Genomic DNA, 24,960 nt, shown 5'->3' on the forward strand with positions numbered 1-24,960 from the left:
GGTAGATGGTAGTCACACTCTGGGCATAAAAGTACTGGAATGTGTAGCACGTTTCATAACAGCACTGTTGCTTGCCGTTTAAAGTCCTAGCTGAAGGACCAGTATGTGATTCAATTAGAACAAAGAGATCTTAGCAATCACGTTCCCTGAATTTATAGATGCAAAGCAGGAGCCCAGAAAGAGTTAGTGGCCTGCCCCCGGTAACACAGGCAGGAAGTGGCAGCACCCAAACTGGAACCCAGGCCTCCTGACCCCGTATCACTTTGCCTTTGGCTTATCACGCTGAAGCAAAACGGCTGCGTGGAGAGTGAGTTTGCAGGGATGCCACCTGGACTGCGGTGAAGAAGACTGCTGATGTGAGCCCCTGAGCGTGGCTTCGCCAGGTCTGGCGGCCTGCAGTCTGGATTCCTCTTAAGGAAGTGCCAGCCCAAGGGTACTTTTTGGATGGATAATAAAGCCAGGACAGGTGAGGCCATGGGCTAGAGTCTGCTGTGGACCTGGAATCTTCTAGCCAGGGCTGTCCAGTGACCCTGGGGAGGGCTGCAGTCAGTGGCCGGAGGAATCTTGCCCAGGGGGAAGCCGTTGGATCTTTAACTTCCCCTAAGAGGGGAGCTTTTCATTTTCCATTTCTGATTTTATCCACATTTTCTTTTGAATTTTCAAGAGTTTGTTTACCTTCACTTCAATAAGAGAGATGAAATGGAAAGACAGGGCAGTGGAGTCACGCGCTCAAACCTGGTCCTGGGGCTCTGAGGAGTGGGGGCAGCTGTGGACAAGGGACACCTCTCTCTCAGCCCTGATTCTCCAGGAAAGTGAGGAGGATTGATTAACATCATCTTTACGGGCTTCCTAATAAATTTTATAACTCTCACTCCTAAATTTTTATAGACCTCCACTGGTAAGTCCAACTTTAAAAATTTTAATAATGGTAATTCAAAATATATGAGTTTGATCTTCATTATAAGCTGTTAAAAACATTTCAAAAACTCAGACATGGCATGAAGAATTTAAAGCAACGTTTAAGCACTGCCCAGACGACCACATGTTTTCCCGACCCTCTGAGCCAATATTAACTGGTCTTTCTTTTGTGCCCCTATAGTCTTTTGTACTCACCTGAATTATAGTGTTTTCTCCATTGTATTCACTTGTTTTTTGTAGTAGGCCTGTAACTACATATATTTATTCAACAGAACATTTCTTTGTACTTCCAGTGTGAGCTGGGTGGAAGGTGTGTTAACTGCCCAAGGTGGGGTCATCTGCCTGTGGCAAGACATGCCAATACTTGAGGGGCAAGGTGATAGGAGAGAAAGGGTTTTATTACAGCTTGCTAGCAAGGGGGAAGATGACCAACTCATGTCTGAAAGAACATCTTACAGAACGAAGACTGCAGGCCAGTTATATAGGGGGCTGGTCTCCAGCTGGGGCAGCCATCTGGTCTTAGTTCCTGATAGTCTTTTGTTTTACTGGATATGCATCGGAGACTGCAGCAACCCCCATACCCTGATTTAGTTTAAAAATAAAAATAATAAAATCTTCAATATGTATAGTAAAGATCACTGTTTAGGTGAGTGGCGCCAAAAGATGGTTGCCTGAGAATAGACAGTTAAGATACAGTCTCCTTCTTCAGAGTCAGGAACTCTCTGGTATTCTTTTGCTAACCTGCTGCAATGCAGAGCCCAGTGTTGTGGAGGGTGGGGATCTCCACGTGCCACGATGGTGTAACACACCCAGATTAATTAATAACACTTCATGAAGATGTGTCCTTTGGACCTGTTCGTGAACCTGCTGTAAGTGAGGATATACGGAAGAATCTTAGGACTCACAAACTTAAAGATGAAGGTTAAGAGGCACATTATTAGAGTGTATCTGCTTAGGAGAGATGGGACTGGGGGGGTCTTAGACTCCTCTTTTCTCGCTACTGAGCGGGGAGGAGGCTGGCTTCCATGCCTGAGTGGGCAAGGAAGGAACCTAGAGAAGATCTGTTTGGATCAAGTGATAGAGCCTGGCTGGACAGCATGCGCTTGTGTCTGCACAAGAAAGAAAAGAGCTTTCTGTCAAAGTGGAGAGAAGAAAGACCCTCCCCCAGATGAGAGCAAGGACTCTGGGGGAGCAGGAGATGTGGGCACAGCAGGAGCACTGGACAGGTACGGGGACTTGTGCAGAGGGAGAGGTCAGGCTTGGAGGGTGGCTGGGGAGCCAGTGTGCAGGGAGGATGGTGTGTGGGGAGGATGGCGAGCAGGGAGGATGATGTGCAGGGGAGGATGCAGGGAGGACGGTGAGCATGGAGGATGGTGTGTAGGGGGACAGTGTGCAGGGAGGACGAGGAGCCGGGAGGATGGTGCTCAGGGAGGATGATGTGCAGGGGAGGATGCAGGGAGGATGGCGAGCGGGGAGGATGGTGAGTGGGAAGGATGATGTGCATGGGAGGGTGCAGGGAGGATGGTGTGCAGGGGAGGTTGCAGGGATGACAGCAGGGAGGATGATGTGCAGGGGGATGGTGAGCGGGGAGGATGGTGAGCAGGGGAGGATGCAGGGAGGACGGTGTGCTTTCTTGATGGATGGGTCGGCAGAGCCAGCAAGTGAGGAATTCTGAAACCAGAGCTCTAGTGCTCCCACCTTGCGGTGCTCCTCATGCTTCAGTGCGTTGCAGGGGGATGGATCTGGGGAACAGAAAACTGGTGTATTTAAGTGCTTCTGTTCAGTGTTGATGGATTACCTGACAAGTAGAGAGGGTGTCAAACACTGAAGAAGTTCCCTGTTCATCCTAACAACACAAAAATTATTCCTCATTTTGTATATTACCTCTTAGTCTGTGTTCACATGTGACTTTTATATAATTGCATGCCATTTTATATTCTGCTTTTAAAATTTAATGCTTTCATAGCGTTTTTGGTATTTATAATTGCTCTTAATCATGATTTTTAAAGCTACATAATAATTCCATAACTTTTTTTGTTCATTTATTCTTTGGGACAACTTTCAAGAAATCAAATTACTCTTTCAATTTTAACACTTATGTAGTTCTTATTTACATATTATAAGAAATCTTCTAAAAGTATTACCTACATTTACAATGTGTACCAGTTTTACCATTTAAATTGATGACCGAACCAAGGTGAATTGTTAAAGATTTGTTTACCGTGGTTCAGTCATCAATTTAAATGGAGACTGCAGCCAAGAAATCAAGAGGAGACTGAGACTGGGAAACAGCAATGAAAGAATTAGGAAAGATCATCAAGTGCAAGGAGGTGTTGTTAGAGACCAAGGCCAAGGTTATCCACACCGTCGTAGTCCCCATTACTGTGTATGGGTGCGAAAACTGGACAATGAAAAAGTGACAGGAAAAAAACGGATTCACTTGAAATGTGGCATCGGAGGAGAGCTCTGCGGATACCCTGGACTGCCAGAAAGATGAACAAGTGGGTCCCGGAGCAAATTGAGCCTGAACTGTCACTGGAGGCAAAAATGATAAAACCAAGGCTGTCCTACTGCGGGCCCATCGTGAGATGCAGGATTCTTTGGAAAAGACCATAATGCTGGGAAAAGTGGAAGCAGCAGGAAAAGAGGAACCAAATATGAGATGGATTGAGTCCGTAAAGGAAGCCACAGGCGTGAGTCTGCAGGAGCTGAGCAGGGCTGTTGAAGACAGGACGCTGTGGACGTCACTCATTCATAGGATTGTCAGGAGTTGGAGCCAACCTGACGGCACATAACAACTGCCAGTTTTACCATAGCCTTGCCAGTATTGGAGATTTCCACATATTGAGGTATACAGGGTAACTATTCAGGTTCAAAACTGATTCTGCTTGAACTCAAAAGCCTGACTTACGGCCTATCAAACACACATTGTAGGTCTGCTTAACCATTGAATGAAAGAACACACTCTCTTGAGATAAGAATGCAGACTCCTCTCCTACGCCCTATTGGTAATGCCCTGGATTCGTCCCTTTCCCCACACCAAGGTCATGTTGACTGGCTAATTTGCAACTAAATACCTCTTTGAAACTTTCATGAAAATGTATCCTGGGTGTGTTGAATGTATGTTCTAAAAAGATGGAAGACCGTACTGAAACCCATGCTTCTCCGGAACGCTTTCTAAGGCCTTCCCGGGTTATAATCCTCACTCTGGCTCATAATAAACTCACCCGATTTCTCTTATCTGTAGAATAGTTATTGATTATTTTGTGTCGAAAGTTGTCACCACTTAAAAAAGTTGGCTAATGTAATAAATAGAAATTTGCATCACAGAATTCTTATTTTTAAATGTTTAAGTCATTGGTTATAATACAGAATGAATTTCCTCACTTTTGTTTTGCTACATACGTTGGAGTACACGTATCTAAAGTATACGGCTTGATACGTGTTTACACCCTCACACATTCATCCCCCCATGCTCACACCCGTCTCACACCCGTATAACTGCTGTCAACGTCAACTCCAGCACCCGCAGCCCCTTGAGAGTCTCCGAGTCTGAACCAGCTCCAGCCCTAGTCCCCGTTGGGGGTGGCCACTGCTATCTCACCCTAGGTTTGTTCTGCCTGCTTTTTAACTTTGTATAAATGGAATTACACCATATGTGGCTCTGATATTTGATTTTTCTCATTCGATACTGTCTGTGAGTTTCATCACCATTGTTCTGTGTATCTGTCACTTGTTAGTTTTCATTACTGTAAGTATGCCATTTTATGAATAGCCCACGATTTATTTACCCATTCTACTGTTGATGGACGTCTGGGCTGTGTACCATTTTTGGCTGCCATGAATAAGGCTGCTATGAACATCCTTGCACCTGTCTTTGTTTTGGAGTTTGTTGGGTATGTGCCCAGCAGCACATCTTTGTTTTAGTGTCTGGTGGGCACGTACCCAGCAGTAGAATTGCTGGGTCATCGTGTTACCGAAACCGAAGTGGGTTCCCTCCTGGTGAATTAAATCAGACTCTCCACGAGAAGTAGTCTCACACAATAAAGTATGTATTTGCAGCAAATAGGAGACGATGAGGAATCATTTCCAAAGTCATGGTGTCCCTGAACAAAGGGAAGCAGGGACCTTTTATTTTGGAGGGGAATAAATATTCAAAAGGAAGAGGTGGATATTTGCTTGCGCAGGCTTAGTTGGAAAACACGCTTCCACACACACTGCGGCTGATGGTAATAAGGCCTATGCTCCTCCTGAAGTGATCTTAGCATTTAAAATAAGGCAAAGGTCATAGACATAGCTCTGTGGGGAGGCTCGGTCTGGTTCAGGGTGGTTGGTGATTGGATCTCCTTGACATAACAAAAGGGAAAAAAACCAATTTGGAAAAACAATTAGATGCTTCCAAACCCACCCTTGCGTTCTTTGGGGCAATTAGCCAGTGACAATCGGACATATGTGTGTTTAGCTTTAGTAAGTACTGCCAAATATTTTTCTCAATAATCATCTAATGATAAATTATCAATAGATTTTTAAATGTCTAGCATGTCTCAGAGGGAAAGGCGGTTGACAGGTAAAATCCCCTCACATAGGGAAAGGAAAAAGCACATTAAACCTTCACTTAAAAATAGTGCCACGTTATAGTCGCCTAGTTCTTAGATACGTAATTTGTGATGTCGAAGCTGCCCACAAGGAGTATTTCTGAACCCAGTGTGAAAGGGCATTGGGCTGTGAGTGCTGGGGGAAACTCACTGAAAATAGTTTTAAAGGTAAAAATAATAGTAATGATTTTTAATCTCTCCCCAGAAGAGAATGGGTGTAACAGTGTTTTCAGGCTCTTACCCTATGGGAAGCTGTGTGTTCCTGCTGTAGGGGAGGAAGACATTTCCTCTACTCTCTGGATTCGTCTGGCTGGAGAATGAATTAAATTCACATGAGACAGAATAGCAGAAGAAAAGTAAACAAAGCTTTATAACATGTACACATGGGAGAGGCTCAGGCAAGCTGAGCAACTCACCAAAATGGCTGAAGCCCCCACCTGAAATATCATATCCAGCTAAAGACAAAGGAGGATGTTGGGGGTGGGGGAAGTCAGTTACAGGAGGTTACCAGAAACAGGAATAAGATTATTATGCAGATTTAAGTCCTTGCATTCTGTATTGATAGGAGTTTCTAGAGATAAGGTCATCCCCCTTCTTCCTGGTACAGAGGGAGACAATTTTACAGTAAATGTTACAAATGTAAATGTTTCTTAACAAAGGGTAAGCAAGTTCCACTCCTCAGAGCCTCCTTCCCTGTCCCAGTTTATTAAAAGTAACCAGCCCCAAATAATCCTCATGCCAAAGAGATATATCTTGGGGTGGCCAATGCCACTCCCCCACACTGCTTTTGGTTTCTCCTAATCCTAGGACATTCTTACTGACAAATAAAAATGGCAAGCAATAGGATATATTGGAGAATATGAGGAAGACATTTGGTGTGAACCTAATTCGGCCTGACTTTGTTTTTCCAAAAGGGCCTGACTTTGGCTGTTGAGCACGTGTTGTATATCTGCTTTAAACATTTCCCATGGCAAGAACAAACGCCCTTAAGATAAAGGTGCAACTTCCCCCCACATTGGCATTTCCTTAAGGATAAGCATCTTTCCTTAGGCTAGGAACTGATTGCTGTGCTCACCTTTGACCACCCAGCTCACCTGTGACCACCCAGCTCGAGACAGCAGACCTGCCACCCTGCTGTGTTCACCGAGACAGCAGAGCTACCTGCTGTGTCCATCAATCGCTGTGCTGACAGAGCAGTCTCGCGACTATTGTAAAAGGGACATTTCAATCATATGTGAAACGTTCTGTTTGGGGGTATATAACTACTCTGTGCACCCCACTTCTTCAGTGCCCTTTCTTCCTTCGGGAAGAAAGGCCCCAGGCCATGGTCCTCAGATTATAGCTCAGAATAAACTCTCCCAAATTTTCATTTATAGTTTGGTTATGCATTATTTTCATCGACAGTACCTTTGTCTTCATCTTTCACTTGGGGAAATTGAGGTTCAGAGTCATACAGGTTTCAAGTGGCAGTGGTGGGATTTGAATTCTACTCTGAGTCCAAAGCGACCCCTTCAGGGACCTGGAGTGATTCCAACAGAGACACTGCGCAAGAGGAGCCGTAGGACTCAAACCGGAGCCTCTGAGGCTCGTCCAGTGTGGATGCTTTTGGGTGTCATGGAGACATTTTTTAAAATAGCATTTAGTGTTTGTTCTGATTGCAAAGTAATACATATTAATCATGAAAAAATGTTAAAAGTACAAATGAGCCACAAAGAGGTAAAGGAAAGCTGCTGCAGTCCTGCTGTCCAGAGAGAACCGGCCGCCTTCCACTGTCCTCTCCTTGGACGGGCGTGCCTCCTTAAAGAAACAGTCATGTCGCATTTGCGCAGCTCTTTTCTTTGTTCTTTTCCCCTTCGGTGTATACTGTGGACCCTTTTCCTGGTACGAAGTGGTCTTTCCTAGTACATCGAATGGCTCCGTAGGGTTATGTTACAGGCAGATACTACAGTTTATTTGAACAGTTCCCTGTTATCAGAAATTTAGGTGACTTCAAAGTTTTCATTATGGTAATCAATGACATAGTGAACATTCTGAGATATAAATCTCTCTGCAGATCCATGAATATTTTCTTAGTATAAATTTATTTTTAAAATAAGTGTTTTATTTTTCTCATTGACTTGGGTACTGGTAAGAGAGTGAATGTGAACATCATTTTAATTCCTCTAAAAATTTTCCAGAAAAGTGTGGACATAGGATATTTAACTTTTCATTTAGTGGCTAAAATGTGATACTATTCTCCTTAATAGTCCATGATGATAATTGGTGACAGCTGTTGGTCTCATTTTTAAAGTGTTAAAAGATGTGTTCACGCCCAGTCCTTGCTCCTCCCTCCCACCAGGCCCTGCTGACGTGTGAGTTGAGGGATGCCTGTTGCGGAGTGGGCGCCGTGTGGTCACTCCTGTCCCTCTCGGGCAGCTGCGCCATCCGCCCTCTCCGCCCCACAGTGCGCACAGATCTGAGAGGCTCGGGGCTGACTTACACAACCCTGGTCGCCTTTGGCCCTAACACCGGCGGTGGCCTCACTGAGCCGCTTGGGGACAGAGCTTTGGTGTCTGGTTTGGTGTCCAGTTTGCGGACTGGATCTGGCCTGGGGCAGTGTTACAGAGCTTGCAGTCTAACAGTCCTCCACAGGGGTTTCCTGCTTGTCTTCTGAGAGGAGCACAGTAAGATGACCTTACAGAGGTTGTACTGTTAGTATAATAACAGTCAGTAAAGCTGTTAAAGATGCATTTGCTTATTTGTAGTCACTGTTTAAGGTACCTGGAGAGAGTTTACGATCCTGATGTGCTCTTTTATTGTATTTGTAGATCCACATCATAGATTTTGACGACGAAAATAACATTATAAATAAAAATGTCCTCCTGCATCAAGTGGGTGAAATCTGGCACATTAGTGCCAGTCCTGCAGACAGAGGTGTGCTGGCCACCTGCTACAATAACAGTGAGTATTCGCAGGGATTCGGGTACACCAGCTGGAGGGCTAGCATAAGATGGGTCGTATGTTGCTACTGGTTTGACACATGATTGATAGGGTTTGATCAATGGAGGTGCTGCGTTTACAGAGAAGTTGTGATATTGTTGGCGGATGCTCGCAGCACTTAATAGGCTCGAAGCTGGACGCTCAGCTCCTCCGGGAACTGTGACCCCTTAGGGTGTGGGAGCGAATGTGCCCGAGGTTTTCGAATGGTGGACACAGGTGTCCTCATCCGCTACTCAAGCACACCACTCAGGCGGGTAGCTGGATTTGCCTCTTTCTCGTTGCCTGTAAGTATGTGTGATACTAGTTGAAAGATCGGGAGAGTCTGCGATCGTTCAGTACTCCTTAGTAACAGCTTCTCCACGGACACGTGTGAGATGTTCCTGTTCCTTAGTGCCCTTCGTCCCAGCCTGCTGTTTCGCTCTCCAGTCCCTGGGACCTTTTACATTTGTGTCAGTGAAACTCTGTCACACTGAACTGGCCACGCATCCTCCTTAATTCTCCTTTCTCTGTCATTGTCAGTAATCAGTGTTTAAATTCTGGCTTTGGGGAAAAACCTCACATTCTATCTTTTTCCGTTACATAAGCCAGAATAAAGTCTTTGTATTTCTTTGCTATGTAGTTTCTAAAATGTTTCTTTCATTTATCCAATATGTTGGGATGTTTTTAGCATTCTAAAAGTTTTAGACACTTAGTTGTGACACATTCTATCTCATCTTTCCTTTCATACTTTAGCTTCAAAGTATTATTATGTAGGGATCATCTTCCTTCTGTTATTAGTTTGGTTACCAGGGGGCCCTGTTTCTAGAATTTGGTGATTAGACTCTCTGCTTTCACAGAATTCTGCATGTTTCTACTTTAACTTCACATGTACCACCCCCCCCCCCGCCCCCCGCCTTTTTTCTGTGAGGAAGATTGGCCCTGAGCTAACATCTGTGTCCATCTTCCTCTATTCTTTGTGGGACGCTGCCACAGCATGGCTTGATAAGGGGTGCTAGGTCCACACTGGGATCCGAACCTGCAAAGCCCAGGCTGCCGAAGTGGAGTGCGCGAACTTAACCACTGCGCCAACGGGCCAGCCTCCGCCCATGCCCCACCCCCCAACCTTTTTTAACACTCCTCTTCTTCAGGGCAAAAAATTTATTTTCTGGAAAGTCTTTTCCCTGCTATGTTCTTCATCTCTTATTCTTAGCTTTTAATTGCGTTATTCCAATTATTGAGAAGAGCCCTCCAGTGAATCCCCTTGAACTTTCTTTTCTCACTCCTGTCATCAGCATTAGAGCAGAGCTGCTCGTGAAGGCGAGATTTCTTTCTTCTTTGTCACCTTATCTCTGAGGAAAGTCAGCTGCCATCCAGTGGATGGTGACGGCCTCGTGGTTCCACCCTAAATCTTCCCATAGCATACTTGGGATGGTAAAATACTTAGATGCTCCGCCCAAAAGGGGAGACTGGGTGGAGAGAGGAGCCCCCGGCTATGGCGATGCTGAAAGGCAGACCCTGCCAGAGTGCCTCGAGTGGGTCTCCGCCCTGCGGCTCTTGGCTCCGCTCTGAGTCGTCCTCCCTTCTTCGTGGAGCAGCAGGCGTGCGTGCGTGCCGCGAACTGCTGCCAGCCGCTCCTGCCGGGGCTGGTGTAGGCCGTGTGGCCACGGAGTTTGGTCCTCTCTCCGCCCCTCAGGCCAAGCTGGCAGTGTCTTGTGAAACAGATTCCTCAGGGATCTCGTAGGTCTTCCATGAATGTCTGCTCCGTCAGACAAAGTTGTGCGCATAGGTCTTCCTGAGATGGTCTCTTCTCCACCTTGGCTGCTGCTGGGATGGGAAGGACCTTACACTTGACCCTCACCCTTTCACCTTGACCCTTACGCTCTCTCACCCCCCACCCCCGCTCTGTTTGAGGACATGAGAGGCACTCGCTCCAACTGTGGAACAGACCCTTCCTCAAACTGGTACTCTGACCTTTTGATCTTCCTGAGGCCAACCTGCCCTTTTCTCTAGAGCACCTTTCCTGCCAGTGACTCTTAATTTTAGCATCTCTTGCCATCTGGAGAGGTGGAGGGTTTTGAAGTCATCGAGTCCAGGCTCCTTTTTGCTCACCCTATCTTCCTCAACTTTCCTCTCTCCTCTCACCTTCTGAGATCAGCAGTGAGAGAGGAGCTGGGCACCCCCTTGCTCCCTCTTGCCTGGTGGTCTCTGGAGTGTGCAGTCCATTTCACCACTCACGGCTCTGCCTCCACAGCACTGCAGGGCCTGTTCTGCTAGCCTTCTGTCACCTCATAGCAAGGACCCTCGTCCTCCTGTTTCCAGAACTTTTCTCCTTCACTCTGAGCCTTCCCTGGCAGCATCCTCTAAGTTCCTGTGTCTTCTGACAGTCTTTTCAGGGCAGACGAGGCTTTTCTATCTTGCACCTCAGAATTCTTGAAGGTTCCACCCCCTGCCTGGCTCCAAAGCCACTCCCACACATTAGGAATTTGTTACAGCTGCACCCCCCTTCTAGGCACCTGATTCTATCTTAGTTTTACATGCTGCATAGGAAAGTACTGTCAATGCAAATAGTCCGTAACCAATCTATATAAATTGAAATTGGGGTGAGTTTATTATGAGCCAGATCTGAGGACCATATAGCCCAGGAGAGTCCTTTCCCAGAGGAAGGAGCACTCCAAGGAAGTGGGGTGTACACAGTGGTTATATACCATCAAAGAGCACATATCACATGTGATTGGAATGCCCCTTTTACAATAGTCACGACATTGCTTTGCCGGCACAGCACTTTGGTGCACACAGCAGGTCGGTGGTCTCAAAGTGGGTGGTCACAAGGTGAGTGCAGCAAGTCAACAATCAATCCTTAATTTAGGGAGAGATGCTAATCTTTAACGAAATGCTGACATGGGCGAAGTGACATCCTTATCCTTAAGGGCACTGTTCTGATCTTTGGGACACAGTAAATACTTAAAGCAGATGTACAGTGCATGCTCAACGGCTGTGTCAGGTCCTTTGGAAAAACGACTTCAGGACGAATTAGTTTTACACCAAATGGCTTCCTCGTTTACTCAGTATACCCTATTGCTTGTCATTTATTTATCAGTACCATAAATGCAGTGACTAAAAACAACACCTTCCTCTTTTCTCACCATCCCAGTGGTCCTGGGTTGGGACGGCCCAGTGGGGTCCTCTGTCTGGTCTCAGGCCTGCCTCCTGGGTGTCGGCCAGGCTACCTTCCATCTGGATCTGAGTCCTCTTCCAAGCTCGCTGGTTGGTGGCAGAACTCGGTCCCGGGCTGTGGGCTCGGCCCCCTTGTGCTTGCTGGCTGTCAGCTGGGACTGCTGTTGGCTCCTGGAGGCTGGGGGTGGGCGTGGGTTAAGCCTCCAAGCTTGTGGCAGTCTTGTTCTGATGTCCACAGCTTCCTTCAAGTTACCCTGCATCGCTTCATTTCCAGCCAGGGCTTCCAGAGACCCCCTGCTCGCTCTTGCCACCAGCCTTTGAAGGCAGCACAGCCCTCCTCTTAAAATTTTCCTCATCTGTAGGAACCTCTGTAGGAAGAAAGATATGATAGTTTCGTAGCATTTGTGGCTAAGTTCTAAGAACTCCACTTTCTTCCTGCCCAGGCAGAACTGAAGGAATTTGGTCCTGCACTGAAGGCTGTTTTCTAGCTCTTCTGCCTTCCCTGACCTGGAGGGAGCTGCCCAGCGCCTGCTGGGCTTTGCCTCAGCTCCTCGCCCTCTGAAGCTTCGCATGCTTTACACCTGATCTGCACCAGGTGGTCACAGGTCCCAGACTGCTCTAGTTCAGGTGCCTCCAGAAAAGCTTAAAGATCCACACTCACCACACATACCTTCACGCAGAAAGGACGTTTTAGAGCAACTGAACATAGTTTGCAAACGGGTACTTGTGGTCTGTGTTTTGCACTGAGCTCTCCACCAATCGTGAGGTTTCCACACTACAGTAAACTATATATGAACTAAACCCAAAGCATCACAAACTTAAGTTAAAACGTATGGCTTGAATTGTTGTCTCATTATAACAGATCCTTTTGTGAAGACCAGAATTTCACTGTGTCCTCTTCCTTCCTGTGTGTTTTCTGGAATCGTGCTTTTCCCCTGCTGGTCTGGGCTGGGTGCAGGCTCTGTGCAGGGGTTGCCACGTCCTCCCCGTCCTGCTCGTTTCCTGGTGTGTGTTTGTAAGCGTGGCAAGGACGCTCCTGATGCACCTCGTGTGTTTCCTGGGTCCTTGCTCTGCCGCAGCCCATACTTCTTTTCATTTCCGTTGATTTGCATGATATTTTGGATAGTGGTACCCTGTGTCTCACATCCCATGTCTGTACAGTGGAGGGGCTGCCGAGGGCAGAGAGCAGGAAGGAGGGTGGATGGGTGGAGCAGGTCCTAGGACCAACCTCCGGGGACTTGTAGGAGGGACCTACTTCCAGCAGAGAACTGTCCTCTTTTAGAGCTGTTTGCGTGTCCCCCTTCACATGTGTCCTGAAACTCTTCTTTATGGATCTTATTGGGAGGAAAGGAGAAAAGAACCGTAGAAAAGTGGGCTTCTCTGTGGAGTGTTTATAAAAAATCCATTTTGAGTGGTCTGCTCTTCTTGAAACATTGTGAAATTCATGGAATTCATATTTGTTCTAAACCACCATGTTTAAATTATATCCATTTATTGCAACGTGCAAAAGGATCTCTACAAGTTCATGGAAGTCTGCCCTGTGATAGAACTCTGTGCCTACACACGCACACACACACACTGGAATAAATATCACAGTGGCCTTGTGTATACTATGGAGAATTGGATTAACTCACAACTTGTTTCTGAAAATGCAAATGAGAAAGCCTCCCCCTCTACCTTTTATTGTCATGCTTAGGAGGCACAGTGCGTACAGGCAGTGTTAAATCCCCTGTACAGCCTAAGCAGCAACTCCTCGCAGGCAAAAAGCTTCTCGCAGAGTTATATTGTCTTCACATTGTCTTAGAAATGGTTGTGAATTTGCGGTAGGTTAAAGTAACCTGAAAATTCAGACTGTTTTTCAGATCAAACTATACGCTCATCTATCCTGGCTTACGTATCTGTCATGCAAGGAGCAAGGAACAGACACAGTTGTCGCAGATCATTGGTAGAGACCTATAACTGCCGTTGATCTGATAGTAGCCATCACCTGTGACAATTGTGAAAAATATGTCCTCGGAGTCAGGGTGGTGAGAGGGGAGCTGTATGTACAATAAGCTCTTTTGGAACTTTTTCTATGTGGATGAAGATGTTAAAAAACTCTAGCTTTTCTTTCTGACGATTTTGAAAGGAAAATGCATCACTGCAGAAGCAAAATGGAGGCCTGTGGGCGGGCGGAGGCTGTCTCAGTGGTCCCTGCAGCCCGGGGCAGCGGGGGTCTGTGCAGCGACTGGGCACACGGCTGGTCGGATGTGGCGCTGGGCTGGTGACGGGTGACAGGGCCTCCCTGGGAGAAGGCCTGTACATACTGTCACCAAGAGCAGAACCAGCGGTTCTTGCCCTGCTGCTCGCCCCTGAAAGGTTGTGTTGCTGTGACCTGGACGTGTCCTGCTCCCTCAAGGAACCCACCCCGGGGTTACATTTCCCACGCGAGTTCTGCCCCTGGGGCTCCCAGGTGTTAATCTCCTCCTGCCCCACGGTGCTCCTTCTCAAAATGGGCTTCTCCTGTACACATCCGATTCCCGCGTTCAGACTCCTCTCACACAGTTTCCAAGGTTCCTTGAGAAAAAAGTATGCTTCAGATGAACGCTAGTAGTTAGGTTATTCTTAAAAATTATGACTTTGCTGCTTTAATTTCCTTTTTTTCTGAATTAAAGTGTCTGTTTTTGTGTTGGCTCACACCGTTGTGTGTCTGTGTGCTGTGTCCATCATGTGTGTTGTGTGTGTCACATGTGGTGTGTGTGTGTCTGTTGTGTGCATGTGTCTGTCACACGTGTGTGTCTGGTGTGTATGCACCTGTGGTGGCCGATGCTCCCTCGTGTGCGCTCTCTGGCAGCAGGGGGCACCAGCGTCCTCCTCTGTGCCTTGTCTCTGCTCCTTCCCGCCTCCTTCCCTCCTGGGTCCCTGTGGCCATTTCCTTAGCCTGACGCCACTGTGAAAGCTTCCTTCCACTTCTGAGGCCTTTCTCTAAACATTGTCACGGACACCAACGTCCTGCTTGAAAGCACATCACAGAATCGGGTCCACTGCTGGCCTCTAGCAAAGACGACCTAGGGGACGAGTAGTCCTACCTCAGTGGTCTGTGGGTTTCTCTGGGGGCGTGAGTCCTGAGTTCAGTTTCCTGACCCCCGCACCCAGGCTCCAGTGGGACCCTCTCAGCCCCTGGGACCCCCGATGTGGCGGGGAGCCTGGCTGGACCCCAGTGATAGGATAACTGTGGATGCCCTGTGGTCAGCAGACAGTGGGGACCCAGGAGCAAGGGTCCTTACAGGGGGACATCTCCATGTGTTCCCCCCAGGGTGCTTGTCATGACAAGCCTTGAGTGCAGGATGTTGGACCTCGATCCCGGAGTCCCAGGGTATGAAGCCCAGTGCGTGAACTACCCTGCTTCCCCAGCACGCGCCACCTCTGTGCCCTGCCTTCCCACGTATTTGTCCTTCTCGCACTCTCCCTCCTGTCCACACACCCCGAGCTCTCGCTTACCCTTGAGAAGGCCTCCTCCTGCAAGCCCTCTCTTCCCACCGCCCAGCCTCCAGCCGGACTCACTGTTTGGTCTCACCCACGTGACATTTCTGCCTCTGTTTGCGTGGCTTCTCCCTTACGGACTGGACACCCTAGGGCCCTGGCACGTATGCCATTTACCTCTGCACCTGAGTGCTCAGCCTTGCTGAGATGGTGAGGTCTATGCCTCTTGTCCTGGCGCCCTCCCAGCTGGTACCTGCTTTCCTTAGAAATGGCCCCGTGTGGGAGGTAAGTCACATAGCTGTGCAATAGCTACTCAAAAATATTGACAGATGGAGTTGCCTAATTTAAACTGAATTGAAATACTAGTCTCAGTGAGATTTAAAACGACGTAGTGGACTTTCTTAGGAGCGAGGATGCTGAGATGTAATGAGCAGGTCAGCAGGAGGAGACCTCAGCTGACGTGGTGCCGAACACCGAATTAATCTCAGTGTTTGCGCTCCATGGAAGAGCGGATTCTGGAGGCGAGGAGGTGGATGTGACCCCAAAAAGGTTTCTCTTCTGTGGTAGGTGGTGTGCGAGTTAGTGAGGTCCAGTGTCAAAGTGCATTGAAAAATTAAAAAGCGCACTAGATACAGAATGGTCCAGTAATTTCTGCCAGATCGTCCCCGGCCATTTTCCAGTATTTCTCAGTGGAGCAGGGACAGCGGTGGCGAGGAGAGGCGGCTCTCCTGCCAGGAACGGTGTGGTGGAAGGAGCCCAGGCTCAGGCTCTGCTTTCCCCTGCTGTTCCTCGCCTCTCTGATCCTGGACCACTCAGTAACCTCTGGGGCTGTCATCTGTAAAACGGGCACGATTGGACCCTTGCGACTGTTGGAAAGGAAAGCGTGAGGAGCCTCGGGCCCTGGGAGAGGATGTGTGTGAGTGTGGCAGTTGTGCCCTCTGCAGCCTCGGTCAGAGCCGGAGTTGTGCCCAGGCACAGATGGAGGAGACTGCGCGTCCTGAGTGCACCTCGCCTGGCCCAGCTCTGCAGGGATGGGTGCGGTGCCCAGACCTGGCTGCAGCTGCGGCCTCTCTTTGGCAGGCAGCTGCCGTAGGAGCTCGGGCACCCAGCCAGCCGAGCTCCTCAGACACAGCCTTAGCACAGACTTCGTCGCCACTCACAGCTTAGCGCTCCAGCCTTCCTGTCACACGGAGCTTCTCAGTTTGGGGTACAGAACCTTCAGGGATGGGAGCCGGTGTGCTTGAGGCCACAGGATGAATGTGGCTGTCTTTCTGTAGTGTCAGTTTCATTTGATGAAAGCGTTTCGTGTAGTCTAAAATGGATGTAGATCTGTTCTCAAGTGGAATGCAAAATTCACATGAATCTCATGATAACACGTGAGACTGGCTGAGGGTCCCTTCAGATGATGTCCCCAGATGCTGTTAGGCGGACATGTAGCAGTTTGCAGAGTGCGTTCACCTGTCAGGACGTGCGGTCTCTGCTTGGCTGTTGGCGTGGCCCAGTGAAGATGAAGGTGGAGGCTCTCTTCTGAGAGACGGGGTACATAGGAAGCCTTCGTGTAACAAGAAAGACTTCGTGATGACAGAGGCCCTTCCGCTGGGCGCCCCGGCACTGTCACCTGCCTTCACTTGCCTGGTCAAATCCAGAGTGCCCCAAGTGGGTCAGGTGGCGTTCCTCTCCCGAGCCCGGCCTCCTCTCTGCCTCGGCCTCTCTCTCCTCTGAGAGAACCACCATGTCTGTGGATCAGCGTCCTGCCCGACCCCTGTGAATGAGCCACGACAGCTCACTAGGCCCTCGGTGGGTCGTCTTGGGGACTGCATGTTGGTGATTCACTTTGGGATCCCAGGGTGATCTTAGCACCCTGGCAGTGCTGTCAACCTCAAGCCATGACCTCACCTGTCAGCCGGTCTGCGGGAGAGTTTGGCCTCTGGTTACGTTTCTGGCTCTGAGTACTTGGGATTCAGATGGGGGCCGTATTCAAATGTGTTACCAGGCACTGTTGCTTGTGGTGAAAAACAGTGACCCGATGGTCACTGCATCTGACGGGGGCGTCCGGCTCTGTAACCCCATGGGCCATTCTTTGGGCTCCCCAGTGGGGGCAGTTCTTGCAGCAGGTCCTGTCCCTCGGGGGAAGTGGTTGTCGTGGTGGGCACCTGAGAGGTGGGAGGCCTTGAAACCAAGAGCCACCACGCTGGCCTGGAGAGAGTCAGGTGCCCTCACACCTGCAGTGGCCTCCAGAAGGCACAGGGCAGGTGTGACCGGTAGCCAAGTGGGCCCCTTCAGGAGCCTGCCCTGACTCTGGGCTCCATGGGCCTGACTGTAGGTGGACCTGAGGGGTCTCCTGGTGTAGCATCCACAAGAGAGTCTGATGGAGGTCATTTCTGGGCCTGAGGGACATAGGCGGACCTGGTAAATTATAGCAGGGAGAGGGTCCTGGAGTGCTTCATGGAGGCAGTTCCCAGTCTGGTCAGGAGAGAAGCAGTCGGAAACTGTCTGCAGCATGGCTGAGTGAATGGACAGCGTGGGGGTGGGGCTCCCTGTGAGCAAGAAGAATTTCATGCATCAGTGTGGGGTACCCTGAGGTGCTGGCCTGCTCTGAGCTTTGGTTGTAATCTAAGGGAGGAGTTCTCCAGAGGTTGCAGATGTGTAAGGTGTGTAAAGATGTCTGGTCTGTGTGGCGTGGCCCAGGATTCCAGCCTGGAGGAAGAATATTTGGAAATGCTCAGAGTCTCAGTGTAAACACTTGAAATAATGTCTCCATTTTGGGTCCGCTGCACCTCAAGGAGGTGGTGAGGCTGGAAACGGTCCGGGAACAGTGGTTCATGATGCTTGTCTCTGGCGCTTACGGAGGATCCCTCTTAGGGGCATCTGATCACATCCCCAGCGGCAGCAAGCTGTGGGGGAAGGGTCCTGGGAGCTGGGGGCCAGGAGGCCTGTGTCTGGTTTCCCTGTCACCATGTGTTGCCAGCACAGCTGTGGAATGTCTCCAAGCCTCCATTTTCTCATCTCTAAATGGGAGGAATTTCGTCTGCCTTGTCCACAGCGTTGTTGGGATTCATAGGAAGACTGTATACCTGGAAGGCCCGGAGAATTGTAGGATTTGTGATGATATTTTTATTACGTGGTTTCTTACACTGTTTTTCTGTCCGTTGTTGTTTTAGCCCTCGTGCTGTTAATCTGATTTTCTTATGTGTTTGTGCCTTGACTCCAAATCTGGCGAGAATGTTCAGGCTGACCCATCCTGTGTGCTGTGATCACCTGGCACTTTCCAGGGGCTGAGCACGGTGCTGGGCTCTTTACACAATGGTTTCTAACTCACAGCAAGACTGAGAGGCATACTCTCGCTGTCCCGTTTTATAGATGAGAAAACAGGCTTGCAGAGGTCACCTGACTCGCCCTGGTGGACTGGCGGTGGAGGCCACCCTCCTGGAGGCCATCCCAGACCCTCTCACACATGGCTCTGCCCTCTCCATAAGGATGGACTTAAACAGACCCAGCATCCAGGAGAAAACTGCGACTGGGGGGAGACTGGTTCTGTCCCCTTTCATGGCAGCCAGGAGCAGGGTGAGCCTGTTCTCTTGCTCATCAGGAGACCAGTGCCCTGAGGCTGGAAGGAGAGAATGCAGCATGAGGGCAGTGTCGGGCCTGGTGCTAGGAGTGAATTCCTGGACCTCTTTACCCTCAGTGATGAAACAGCTGAAAATGCAGACAGACAAGGAAGCACTCAGGTGCCTCTGGGAGGTCAGCTCTGTAGTGGGCTGTCCCGAGAAGCCAGGGCTCCCAGGTCCTTCCTGTGGTGGCCTGTCTCTAGGGCACCTGACCCAGTGCACCACTGGTCTGGTCGGGGGCCATTTCTTAGGCCTAAAACTTTTCATTTCAGACTTCCTGACAAGCCCATATAGAATTCTTGCAATTATGGGATGAAATTGTATCGTGCTGAGAGATTATTTGTGGTCTTTGGTGCCTAGGGTTTCTTTTCTTCCTTGTTTTAGACCTAGAATGGAACTGTGGCTACTTTAGCTCATCTACCAGTTTCTCAATCCCCCGAAGGAGCCAGAGGTTATGTGGGCTTTAACGTTCTTGTGTTTTTTTTTTTTAAAGAATCATTTTTTTTTTTTTTTAAAGATTTTATTTTTTTCCTTTTTCTCTCCAAAGCCCCCCCGGTACATAGTTGTATATTCTTCATTGTGGGTCCTTCTAGCTGTGGCATATGGGACGCTGCCTCAGCGTGGCTTGATGAGCAGTGCCATGTCCGCGCCCAGGATTTGAACCAACGAAACACTGGGCCGCCTGCAGTGGAGCGCGCGAACTTAACCACTCGGCCACGGGGCCAGCCCCGTTCTTGTGTTTTAACAACATTTGCCACTTTTAGGATATAGATTTGGTGTGGTGTGGTGGTGACTTGCATCAAAGCTCATGGAAATCCTCATAGCCATGTTACCCCTGCTTTGTCAGCAGCCATGGAAGCAACAGGGGCTGCCATGCAGATGGCTTACGGGGTGTCAGACCCTGTTTGAACACTTTGATGGGCACTCGCTCACTGAGTTCCCACTTTAGTGATGAAGAAACTGAGGCATCGGAAGGCTAAGTGACTTCCTCAGGGTCACATGTCTAACGGGGCAGATATGGGATTTGGGCCATGGATTCCGGTTCCAGGCTGTGCCCCTAACTGTGCCAGACAGGCTTCTCTTCAGTCAGAGTTCAGCACTACAAGAGGGGCTATTTAAACCTACCTGATTGATGCTGGGGCCCAGGACCAACTTACCACCAGTTTCCAGCTTTAGAGGCTCATTCTCATTCCACATTTTAAAGCTGTTATTTTTTCGGGGCCAGCCTGGTGGTGTAGTAGTTAAGTTCGTGCACTCTGCTTTGGCTTCCTGGGGTTCACAGGTTCGTATCCCAGGCATGGACCTAGCACCACTCATCAAGCCGTGCTGTGGTGGCATCCCACATACAAAATAGAGGAAGATTGGCACAGATTGGACAATCTTCCTCACCAAAAAAAAAAATAAATAAATAAACTTTTCAAATTTCTGTTGTGCTTAAGACATGGCACTAAGTGCTGAGGATGAAAAAATGAGAGACAGGATACCAGACTCCAGGAACCATGTTCCATGGGGACAGACACAGAGACAACACTGACATTAGCCTGTTCAGTTAGTGCAGCTGAAGGCCATGTCAAGATCCTTTCAGTGTGTGCACAGTCTGAAGTCTGTGCCAGTCCTGAAGCCAGGCATGGAGGAGAGCAGTGGAAAGGGAGAGGAACCATGGTGGTCTCAGATCCCTGACCCTGGCCTGGGCCCACTGTGGGCGGCCCTGCGGCTGGGTCTTTGGACATCTCCCATAAATGAGGGTGGGATGCCCCGCTGGCTCCCTGGAATATGGATACTGCCCGTGATTGCCTGTGAACACACTTCACCTTTAAGAGGAATCCTTTGTGCTTGTATGAGGACTCCGTGAAATATGGCCTAGGATGACGTGGTGGGGCTTTGTTGAGATTTTCACTCCGGATAGGTAAATTAATCAGTGTGGCTTCCATTCGTTCCATTCCTTGGGCGCCAGCCGCCATCCCTGGGAACTGTCAGGTGATGTTTTGAGCCCTCCTGGCTCCAGGTGTCACCTTTTACATTCTTCTGGGACCTCACGGTGTCGCCTGTGTTGGGATGCTGAGCTAGACGATTCCTGAGACTCTGCATAGCTGCCAGTCTAGGCTTCTCTGATTGTGGCAGTGGAGCAGGGTGCGGTGTTTCTGTTTAAAGCTGCAGTTTCCCGTTATCTCTGCACCAAATTAGAAGAAAATTGCATTTTGGGGTTTAAATGGTTACTTTGTGAAAATAAACTAAGAGAGGAGATGGTTTTCCTTGGAAAAGAACTATTTTAAGGCCCCTCTTTATGAAACCATAATTTCTGAGATAAAATGATTGAGATTCCTCGGAAGAATGGAGTGCATGAGAGGCAGGGAGGAAAATGAGAAGTCGTCGAAATCAGTGTCAAGTGGTCTGCTAATTAAAGAATGGAACCAGGGAAATGCTTTGCGCCCACAGAAGCCTCTGGCTCTGAAACACACTGGCTGTGTCTCTGGTTAAAACTTCCTTTGTGTCGGGGCTGGCCCCCATGGCCGAGTGGTTAAGTTTGCGTGCTCCGCTGCAGGCGGCCCAGTGTTTCGTGGGTTCGAATCCTGGGCGCAGACATAGCACTGCTCATCAAACCACGCTGAGGCAGCATCCCACATGCCACAACTAAAAGGACCCACAACGAAGAATATACAACTATGTACTGGGGGGCTTTGGGGAGAAAAAGGAAAAAATTAAAATCTTTAAAAAAAAAAAAAACTTCCTTTGTGTCTTCTGTGCACATATGGAAGGATTGAGCGCTTTCTTTTTTTCAGGGTATAGGGGCTCAGCTGGGAAAGGTGAGAGTTAAGCTTTCTCATGATCCTGGTGCCAAGAAATAGCACCTTGTGAAGAAGGAGTTGGGAGATTGTCGCAGGAGCCTGTCGCTGTGGAGCAGCTCCGAGGGGCTCTCGGCCGGTGGGGAGGTGCATGGCTGCCTGTGACTGCCTGACGCAAGCTTTGGTCAGACCCCTCCCCTTTATGTAAAAGCCCCTTGACCATGCCAGTCCATCTTTCATTTCCATACCGTACACACACAACTTGTTTTGAAATGAAAACATTTTGTATTCCGTTTTAGCTTACGTATTTCATGTGACTAACAAAAATAGAGATGATGGACCTGTTGTTGCTGCAACAGCTCTGTGCTGAGCAGAGTCTCAGCTGAAGACGGTCTCACTCTGGAGGCTGAAGCCTGGATAGGCCAGCAGTGGAGTGTGTGTGCAGTGCATGTGGAGCATGCGCGCAGTGCATGTGGAGTGTGTGCACTGTGTGTGTGGAGTGTGCACTCAGTGCCTGTGGAGCGTGCATACAATGTGTGTGGAGCGTGCACTCTGTGTGTGTGGAGTGTGTGTACAGTGTGTGTGGAGTGTGCACACTGTGCGTGTGGAATGTGTGTGCTATATGTGGAGTGTGCATGCTGTGTGTGCAATGTGCGCACTGTGTGTGTGAATTATGAGTGTGCCGTGTGAGGTATGTGGAGTGTGCGTGCTGTGTGTGTGAAGTGTGTGGAGTATGCATGCTGTGTGTGGAGTGTGCATGCTTTGTATGTGTGTGCTGTGTGAGGTGTGTGGAATGTGCATGCCGTGTTTGTGGAGTGTGCGTGCTGTGTCTGTTGAGCATGTGTGCTGTGTGTATGGAGCATGTGGAGTTGTGTGCTGTGCATGTGGAGTGTGCATGCTGTGTGTGTGACGTGTGTGGAGCATGCATGCTCTGTGTGTGGAGTGCATGTGCTGTGTGTGTGCAGTGTGCGTGCAGTGCATGTGGAGTGTGTGTGAAGTGTGTGGAGCGTGTGTGCTCTGTGTGGAGTGTGTGGAGTGCGTGTGCAGTGTGCATGCAGTGCATGTGGAGTATGCGTGCTGTGTGTGTATAGTGTGTGTGGAGTGTGTGGAGTGTGCATGCATTGTGGAGTGTGTGTGCTGTGTGTGAAGTGTGTGGAGGGTGTCTTATTTGCCAAAAAGTGCAAGTTTCTTTGCTGCCTGTTCCAATTAATGGTTTATTTGTTAGTAATAAATACAAGGCAGCCTAGCAAAGAGAAACACATTCTCTACCCACCTCCCACTTGTTCACACACCTGCCTTCCTGCTGAAGAGGAAGCGGAGTTGCTGGCGGGCCTGGACCTAGGGTGTGCAGGGTGCGGTGTGATCCGTTGGAGGGCCTGGCGTAGATGACGCAGCCTGGATGGAGGCCAGGGCTGGGCGGCGTGGGGCGTGATGAGGGAGCAGGAGATACACACTCAGAAGACTTGGGTTTAGGCCCCAACTCCATTGCTAATGGTGGGTATTTGGGCAAGTCATTTAGCGATTTTGGCTTTCATCACCATCCTTATCATCATCCCTATTGTATACATGAGGAAATGTGATGATGATGATGATAATGACGTCTACCAGTGAGTGCTTACGTACCTGGTGCTGGGATAAGCGCTTTATGCAAATTATCTAGTTTTTTATTTATTAAAAATTTTTTTCCCAGTTTTATTGAGATATAATTGACATAACATTGTATTAGTTTAACATTAGTTTAACAACATAATGATTTGATGTATGTATATTTTGTGAAATGATCACCACAAGAAGTTTAGTTAACATCCATTACCTCACATAGTTACAATGTTTTCTTCTCGTGATGAGAAATTTTAAGATCTACTCTCTTAGGAACTTTCAAATATACAGTACAGTATTGTTGACTCTAGTCATCAAACTGTACATCACATCCCCAGAACTTATTTATCTTACACTGGAAGTGTGTACCTTTTGACCCCCTTCACCCAATTCTCCCAAACCCCAGCCCCGCCTCTGGCCACCATCAATCTGTTCTCTCTTTCTATGAGCTTGTTCTTTTTGTTTGTTTGTTTTAGATTTCCCATATAAGTGAGATCATATGGTATTTGTCTTTCTCTGACTCATTTCGCTTAAATAATGCCCTCAAGGTCCATCCATATTGTTGCAAACATGAAAAAAAATGTTCCTTCTTTTTTATGGTGGAATAGTGTTCCATTGTGTATGTGCCCATTTCTTTTATCCATTCACCTGTCAGTGGACGCTTAGCTTGTTTCCATGTCTTGGCTGTTGTGAACAATGCTGCAGTGAACACGGGGGTGCAGCAGAGTATCTAGTTGAATCCCCTGTTATTATTTGCGTTTTCCCAACAAGGAGTTTGTTGAAGCAGTTTGCCAGGCGAGCAGCACTAGTTGGCAGTGGAGCCGGGATTTGAACCTGTAGCTCGGTTCCAGAGCATCTGACATACATTCTTAGGCTTCAAGGATGTTGTTTCTGGGGCAAGAATTTTGTAAATATACTTGCTTATAAAAATGTTTTCTTATTGATTTTTGTCACGAAGAATAGAGATATAACGGTAACCACTTCTGAGTGATGTCTGTAATGACGTTCAGAGGAGTTTAGAGGCCAGTGAGATCACAGATCTTAAGCACAGGTCCCCTTTGTCTCTTTAGAAATATAATTATATTTTATGGACCCAAATATTTTGTTGCTTGGGCAAGTCCCAAGTGTCCTCATTCCTTTGGCATTATTCCTCTCAGCACAGAGTTCTGTGATTGTCTCTGTAAACTTTGCACCCTGGCTTTCTCCCTTTCCCAGTTGGGCTGTATGCGTCACAGATGAGCTCAGAGGTGCCTATCTGTATGAGCACCTTTCTCGAGTTTGGATTGCAAGTTTGAGGATCAGTGTGTACCATGATACCAGAATCTGCTTTGGCTTCTGAGTTTTGAATAGCAGGTAAGGAGAATTCTGATTGCCAAGGAGTTCATCTGAGCATTGCTGAATCTGTTAGATTCCTGATTTTGGATATTGAGGGCTTGCATAGCGAGAGTTCTCACAAGGGACCCCTGCCTTGTTCCTATACAGTCATCTCAGAAATTAGATGGAGTTCCAGAATATAGGAAAAGTTTTTAATTAGCTTCTCTTTTTGGAGATTGAATCCTGCATTGTTTCTTATACTCCTAACCTCCTTGGATCCCATCTGTATCATTTCTCTGTCCTCATTGACTTTTCTGTAGCACCTGCAAATTTAGTATCATCTGGAAATTTAATTAATGTGCTGTTTACTGCTCCTTCCAGATCACTAATGAAGATGTTAACTAAGACTTGATCCCCAGAGCACCCGCTGGACACCTCCCCACAGCTTCATCTCCTGTCGTTTATCAGGCGCTTGCTTTATGGTCCTTTCTCCAGGTTTTCAGGCCACGCGGGGGTGCTTAGACAAAGCCCAATTTGGATTAATTTTTC

The 24,960-nt window shown here is 48.3% G+C and overlaps 1 protein-coding gene across 1 annotated transcript in view; it reads left to right on the forward strand.

Moving 5' to 3' along the window:
* Window positions 1-24,960, forward strand: part of EIPR1 (EARP complex and GARP complex interacting protein 1) — a 139,097-nt gene that overhangs the window by 15,196 nt on the left and 98,941 nt on the right. The window contains exon 3 of the mRNA XM_046663357.1: window positions 8,321-8,453. Within this exon, the coding sequence (XP_046519313.1) occupies window positions 8,321-8,453 (133 nt within the window). The remainder of the gene's footprint in view (window positions 1-8,320; window positions 8,454-24,960) is intronic.

The sequence above is a fragment of the Equus quagga genome, chromosome 5 (genome assembly GCF_021613505.1).
Source record: "Equus quagga isolate Etosha38 chromosome 5, UCLA_HA_Equagga_1.0, whole genome shotgun sequence".
Classification (NCBI taxonomy): Eukaryota; Metazoa; Chordata; class Mammalia; order Perissodactyla; family Equidae; genus Equus; species Equus quagga.